Below are 7,382 nucleotides of genomic sequence, written 5' to 3' on the forward strand. Positions count from 1 at the left end.
GCAAGACTTGCTTCAATGGGGCTTTGGTGCTCACTGAGTCTGCTCCCTGAGTGTGCCCCTTATGGATCTGAGGAGTTGTAATCTGGATGGTCCCACTCTGAGCACTGGGTACACTGGCTCTTGGATCTAAGGAGGTGCTAATTTAGCCTCTGCCTGAGGTTACCCAGCAGGAACTACGAAGAGGGCTGCAGATTCCCCTTCCTTTTTTTTTTTGGAGTTTGGAAGTGCCCTGATGAGGCTCAGCTGTGAAGCAATGCAAGCTGCTGTGGGGCCTTGGGCCTTCTCTTGGAAGTTCTGGGTCTGTCTGGCCCCACTGCAGATTTTTAGGTAATTTTCAGGTTGCAGAGGGCCAGGACATTCATATGCAAAAGCCGCTGCCGCACCTGGGTGGGGCGGGGTCTCAGGGAATCAAAGGGCGGAGCAAGCAGCTATGGCGGATTCTCAGCCCTGCCCTGAGGGGCGGCACCTCTCAGTGTCCTGATAATTTAATTGCTGCAAGCACCTCTGAGGGAAAGCCGCCCTCGAGTTCCGAGTTCTGCCCGCTGCCAGACAGTCCAGTTTCTCCCCATATGAGTCCTGGGTTCCCAGAGACTTCCTGGAACCGGAGTTCAGAGCAGTCGGGAGCTTGTGACTCCCTCCCGATTCAAAAAGACAGCCTTGTCCTCAGGTGCCCGCCCCTTTCCTCGAACGCACGCTCAAGCCTCCGTACCTCTTCACTTTACTTCCGCACCTCCTCTGAGTCTACGTATGCTTTTCTTTTTCCTTCTAGTTGTAGAATTTCCACTCAGCCAGCCTTCCTGTAGTTCTGGATGATGTCCGTTTTGTCTTTTTGTTGTATTTTTGAAGTTGTTGTGGGAGGCAGCAATTTCTGGTTTTTACCTATGCCGCCATCTTGGTTTCTCCCAGGGGACCTTTTTTAATTAAATTCAAAATATCATGGCAATTAACTGGTTAAATAAATAAATCTCAATAGGATAACGAGCAAGATTTTCATTCATTTTGAACCTTAGCTTCTGCAACTATAGACCAGTAGTGGGAGGGGGACTGGTAAGAGACTACTAAACTTGCATTGAAGTTCCCCTTCTCACCTCTAAGCATCTGTGAAGATCAGTGAGGTAATAAGATGAAGGAGAACTATCTGGAATCCCAGGAAGTAGTACAGCCCCCTTTGGATCTAACTGGAAAGCATACTTGTGGGTGCATATCTTCTGCCTCTTCTGGTAACTACCATGTCCTGTAAGTATTGTAGGTTCGGCTAAATAATTGTGGCTCTAACTGAATCAGGAGAGCATAGAAAGGAGAGTCTCCTGTTGGCCACAATTTCGTGTTATCTCAGAGCTTTTGCTTATTTTAAATACAGTGGGGCCTTGACTTACGAGTGTCCCGACTAATGAGTTTTTTGAGATACCAGCTGTCTCTCCGCCGATTTTTTGCATTGAGTTGATAGAGTAATTTGAGTTAATGAGCTTCTTAACGAGCTTGGTCTCAGAACGAATTAAACTCGTAAGTCAAGGCCCCACTGTATCTCACCCAAGAGGTGGGAGTGGGCTTGTGTGTCTCTCTAGAGCAGTGGTTCTCAACCTTGGCTCCACATTAGAATCACCTGGAAATCTTTTTAAAATCCTGATTCCTGGGCCTCATCCTCCGGAAATTCTGTTTCTTTGTTATGGGGTGGGGCCACAACATTAGTAACAAAGAAACAGAATTTCCGGAGGATGAAGCCCAGAAATCAGGATTTTAAAAAGATTCCCAGGTGATTCTAATGTGCAGCCAAGGTTGAGAAACACTGCTCTAGAGCACTTCTTGCCCTTAGTAAAGAAAGAGGCTGTGGAACATGGCTTGGAAAATGTCTCCTGTTATAGGAAGCGTTGAGAATCTGGATAAACTCTGCATAGGTGGACAGGTGGAAACCTGAGCAGTGACTGCTAACTGGTACTCTTTTTTTCAATGTGCCCTAACTTGTGTTATCGTTTTGTTTACCCAGGTATCCGTCAGCTTCAACTAATACTTTTGAAAGTAGCATTGATCCTAGGCATTGAAATTCATGTCAGTGTAGAATTCCAAGGACTTGTACACCCTCCAGAGGACCAAGAAAATGAACGTAAGTTGAATTGGAAAACGGGATAGTAGGGATAAAAGGGCATCAAATGGGTGAGAAAAGGTGAGATCAAAGCAGAAAACTATAGGAATCTGTGGGTTTTCAGAACTACTTAAAAAGGGCTTCTCTGTATAGCCAGTATCTTTTGAGGAACTTTTGATTGAATGAAGAGGCCTTTGGGATAGTATTAGACATTGCAGGCACTTGTATTCATTATAGGAAATTGTATGGTGGGAACGTTCCTTTGTGAGGCTCCTTTCTTTCTGTGGTTTGTACCCCATGCTTTTAAACCTGTTTTTGGCTTGGTATCTGCCTACCTGGGTATCTTGAAATGTCTTAGGGGTATGAATATGATCTGGGTGACAACCTTCAATTTTACTTTGGTCTACAGGCATAGGTTGGCGGGCACTGGTTCACCCTAAAACCCATCCTGTGTCAGAATATGAATTTGAAGTGATCATTGGAGGGGATGGCCGTAGGAACACCTTGGAAGGTATTGGTCATTATTCCTTTTCCTGGTTTATTGCAGAGTGAAGGGTGACCTTCTCCAAACCCTGGGGTGAAAATTTGTGTCATCAGAGAGGATCTACATATGTGTGCTACCTACTCTAATTTAATGGCAGCCCCAGCCTTCCCTAGCCAAGTGGTACTTGGTTTACTTCTTACAGGGTACTCTTGTTAGGGTACTAAGAGACAAGCTATACTTTGAGCAGTTGGCACTACAGGATTAAATCTCAGCTTAATAAAAAGATGGCTCCCCTTTTAAAAAAAATGGAATTCCTAGTATTAAGTAACATTCTGGTTAGTCAGATTTCAAATTTTTTGTTAGTGTGGGAGACTTTGACTTCTTTTCTGGATTGTTATATTCTTTGATGGGTAAATACCTTATTTTCAGGTTGAGAAGAGCTGCCCTAAAATTTTTCCATTGATTGTTATCACCTATGTTCCCAAATGTCATCATCAATACCCGCTTCCTGTCTGAAGTGACCTTCCTTCCTCTCTAGCCAACTGCTGCCACATCTGAAAATTTCTTTCCCTTCAGGATTTCGTCGGAAAGAATTTCGAGGCAAACTGGCCATTGCCATTACAGCAAATTTTATCAACCGAAATACAACAGCAGAAGCCAAAGTGGAAGAGATCAGTGGAGTGGCTTTCATATTCAACCAAAAATTTTTCCAAGAGCTCAGGGAAGCTACAGGTTGGTATCAGTGCCTTGAAAGCAACAAGGATAGAACTTTAAATAACTACTTGTGGCTTTCTCTTGGATAGTTTGGTGGGTGGGTAATCATTGGTGTTACTGTGTCATTTACCTGTTGCTCCTTCCTCACTCGCATGCTTTGTTCTGAGTGTAATGCTTTCCATCACTGATTGCTACTCTAATGTTCTTTATCCTCATCACAGGGACTGAGATACTCTGGATTGGGTTTTTACTATATTTGTGTGTTTGTTTTTAAGTGTTCGTGCTGTCTTTTACCAACTCTTCTTCTACCCCTTCCTCTACACTGTGGCTCTAAGTCAGTGGTTCTCAACCTGTGGGTCACGACCCCTTTGGGGGTCGAATGACCCTTTCACAGGGGCGGTCGCCTAAGACCATCAGAAAACACATATAATATTACACATTGTTTTTTGTGATTAATCACTATGCTTTAATTACGTTCAATTTGTAACAATGAAATTGGAGATCACCACAACATGAGGAACTGTATTAAAGGGTTGCGGCATGAGGAAGGTTGAGAACCACTGCTCTAAGTGGTTTAATGCAGTAACCTATTAGCTGGTAGTTCTCTGGTTTATTGAGAACCTGACTTTAGGCATTGAGTGTACTACTTTGTCTACTAAGTTCTACTTTGGTCTTAAAGTAAACCATATGCTAGATAGGAATGAGATTTTTTTATATGATAGCTTTTAAATAAATTAACTTAGATGTTTCGATGCAACAAAAATGTACAGCAGATTCTAATTCTCTGTTTTCTAGAACATGATTTCTTTCCATTACATCTATTTTTTTAGATTAATTGAAATTAAAAGCCAGTAGTTCACTCTCTGCTTCCAGTTCTAGGATATTTCCCCAGTTGCCTTGATGACCATAAAAGAGGTTTAACCCGATAACTAACCCAGACCGTCTTACTAAGGGTTAATCTTTCTTTTTCTTTCAATCTTTATATATTTCTGCTTACTATTGATCATTGTTTTTAGGATAACTTAGAGTGTCAAGTGAGTTACAGAGCAGTACAAAGATAAATAAAGTTCCCCCTCTTTTTATGAACTGAATGTTCAGGAAGTGAGAATCTGGACTCAGACATCTTTTTTGCTTTCTCTTTTCCTGCTTGGGTTTTACAACCCTGGTCTCTGTGGACCCACATACAATCTCTCTGGCTGCCCTAATATACCTTCAACATTTTTGTTTTGCAGGTATTGACTTGGAAAACATCGTCTACTACAAAGATGACACACACTATTTTGTAATGACGGCCAAAAAGCAGAGTTTACTGGACAAAGGGGTGATACTGCATGTAAGTGATAGATTTCTTTTAAACCTCTTTTTATGTTGTACTGGTTAGTATGATCACCAAGAGAAAGAATTTTATTGTCAGATGAGTTTTCCTGCAAGGGAATGAAAACAAGCCCCCTAACTCATCTGGTAACATGTACTCTAATGTTTTTTAGTTAAACTTAAAAAAGTACTATTTATTATGGAAATTTTCTAATATAAACAAAAGTAGAGAGGATTATCTGATGAACCCCCATGTGTCCATTATCTGGCTTTCAGAATTATCAACACATGACCAATATTGTTTCATTAGTACCCAACTCACTCCCCATTCCTGCAATTGGATTATTCCAAAGCAAATCTCAGATAATTAAGGAATAAATATTCAGTTTAATTTTAGGTGATTTGGTTTGTGGTTTAGAGAATTTCATGTATGACCAATTATTGGTTAGGTCATCTTTTGAAAGGGGTGCTAGAGGGAATGGAGTTTGACCAAGAAGCAATAGTTGGTGTTTATGGGAGCTTGAAAATGGTTCTGGTTTTACTCTAGATGTGGCTGTCAGAAGTCCAGGGAACCCTGACTCGGTCAGGGTGTATTGAAACCTCTACATAACCTAACAGTAAAGGCTTCTTATTCATCCTTAGCCAGGTCCTGCTCAGCCTTTTTTTAGGTGACTAAATGTATGACATTCCCTGAGATGATGATCTAAATAGGAAATCAGAAAACCACAGGGTAGAGGGTTCCTTAAGGAGAATTTCTTAAGTCTGATATGGTCTCAATGTGAGAATTACTATCCCCACATGTGCAATTCCCAGCACAGACTCATGGCTGAATTTGAGAGTGTCCTCTGTCTCTGCAGGATACTAATGAATTCAGCCACTTTAATCTGCAGTATACTGTAGCCTTATCTGAGAGCAGTGGTAGGGGTGAGCATATGAACATGTACCTGCAGCACAGCCTCTTTCCACTTGTTACCTTGTATCTGCTTCTTAACCTTGTGGTCCTTTATGTCTATGAGGAGAAACAGGACCAAGCAGTGTGTGCAGCCCATTCTGCCAAGAGCATAAACAAGATGTATTTGAATGTTTTATCAGTAAGAAATAGGCAGTGTGCCCATTGTTATCAGTCAAAATTATGTAGGAACGATCTGGAATGCCAAGACTCTGATTTACTTTTCCTTTTTGTTTACTTTTTTTTTTTAGAGGGCAAGAGCCATCCCTTCTGTGTGTGCTGCTAAACACTAAATTCATTCTGATCACTTACTTAATGGTGAACAAACTGTTTCAAGGGCCAACTTGAGTATTTGTGTTTTGGCTTTTAACATCTTGTAGTGGTAACTGAAAGTACCATCAGGGACACTTGGAAACCATAGGCCCCACTTCAGGAGAATAAAGATTTGGCTGAGTATGCCAGGAACCTCCAAAATAGAAAAGTAGTTTTTCAGCCATTTATGTGGAAAACCCCTTTTCTCTCATTATTGTTTTTCTTTGTTGGGAGGTTCTATAGAGCCTTTAAGAATCTTATTATTAATTTTTAAACCTCTGTTCCATTTTGAATATATTTCTTCCCAGTCCCCTGGACTGCTATTGCTCCCACCTCCAAAACCTTTTGGCACTGAAACTTTTGGGTTTGTGGAGTTATGCAAGTTAAGTGTTTCATGTGGCCCCAGTTGCCAAAAGCTATTTGCTACCCAGAAGGTAATAATTGCTGATAGCAACATAAACTATAAAGTGCTTTTTCAGTTTACCAGCACTGTCACATAAGTTATTTTATTTAGTATTCAGAATAACTCTATGAAGTGGATTGGACAGTATCAAAGAAGTAGTAATTTGCTCCAAGTACATGGAAAAGCCAGCACTAAGCAGCAAAGCCTGGTCTCTTTTAGAAACAGTCCCCTCCCCCCCTTTTTTTTATTCTTTATTGATTAAGGTATTACATGTGTATCCTTATCCCTCGATCCCCCCCACACATACCCCTGTTCATGCCCTCACCCCCCTAGTGTCTATGTCTATTGGTTATGCTAATATGCATGTATACAAGTCCTTCGGTTGATCTCTCCCCCTTCCCCTGACGCTCCCCTACCTTCCCTCTGAGGTTTGACGGTCTGATTGATGCTTCTCTGTCTCTGGATCTGTTTTTGTTCATCAGTTTATGTTGTTCATGATATTTATCTTTCTCTGACTGACTGATTTCACTTAGCACAATGCTCTCCAGCTCCATCAATGCTGTTGCAAATGGTAGGAGTTCCTTCCCTTTTACCAAAGCGTAGTATTTCATTGTGTAGATGTACCACAGTTTGACGGTCTGATTGATGCTTCTCTGTCTCTGGATCTGTTTTTGTTCATCAGTTTATGTTGTTCATGATATTTATCTTTCTCTGACTGACTGATTTCACTTAGCACAATGCTCTCCAGCTCCATCAATGCTGTTGCAAATGGTAGGAGTTCCTTCCCTTTTACCAAAGCGTAGTATTTCATTGTGTAGATGTACCACACATTTTTAACCCACTCATCTACTGTTGGGCACTTAGGCTGTTTCCAAATCTTAGCAATGGTGAATTGTGCTGCTAAGAACATAGGGGTGAATATATCCTTCAGATTGGTCTTTCTGGCTTCTTGGGATATATTCCTAGAAGTGAGATCACTGGGTCAAATGGGAGTCCTATTTTTAGTTTGTTGAGGAAACTCCATACTGTTCTCCACAGTGGCTGCACCAGTCTGCATTCCCACCAGCAGTGCATGAGGGTTCCTTTTTCTCCACATCCTCTCCAACACTTGTTGTTTGTTGATTTG

General features: G+C 41.4%; 1 protein-coding gene across 1 annotated transcript in view; it reads left to right on the forward strand.

The window, feature by feature from the left end:
• MICAL3 (microtubule associated monooxygenase, calponin and LIM domain containing 3) overlaps positions 1-7,382 on the forward strand; it is a 266,794-nt gene that overhangs the window by 99,049 nt on the left and 160,363 nt on the right. The window contains 4 exon segments of the mRNA XM_006752758.2: positions 1,985-2,101; positions 2,490-2,591; positions 3,141-3,296; positions 4,511-4,611. Coding sequence (XP_006752821.1) covers positions 1,985-2,101; positions 2,490-2,591; positions 3,141-3,296; positions 4,511-4,611 — 476 coding nt within the window.

Source organism: Myotis davidii, unplaced genomic scaffold, assembly GCF_000327345.1.
Source record: "Myotis davidii unplaced genomic scaffold, ASM32734v1 scaffold830, whole genome shotgun sequence".
Taxonomy (NCBI): domain Eukaryota; kingdom Metazoa; phylum Chordata; class Mammalia; order Chiroptera; family Vespertilionidae; genus Myotis; species Myotis davidii.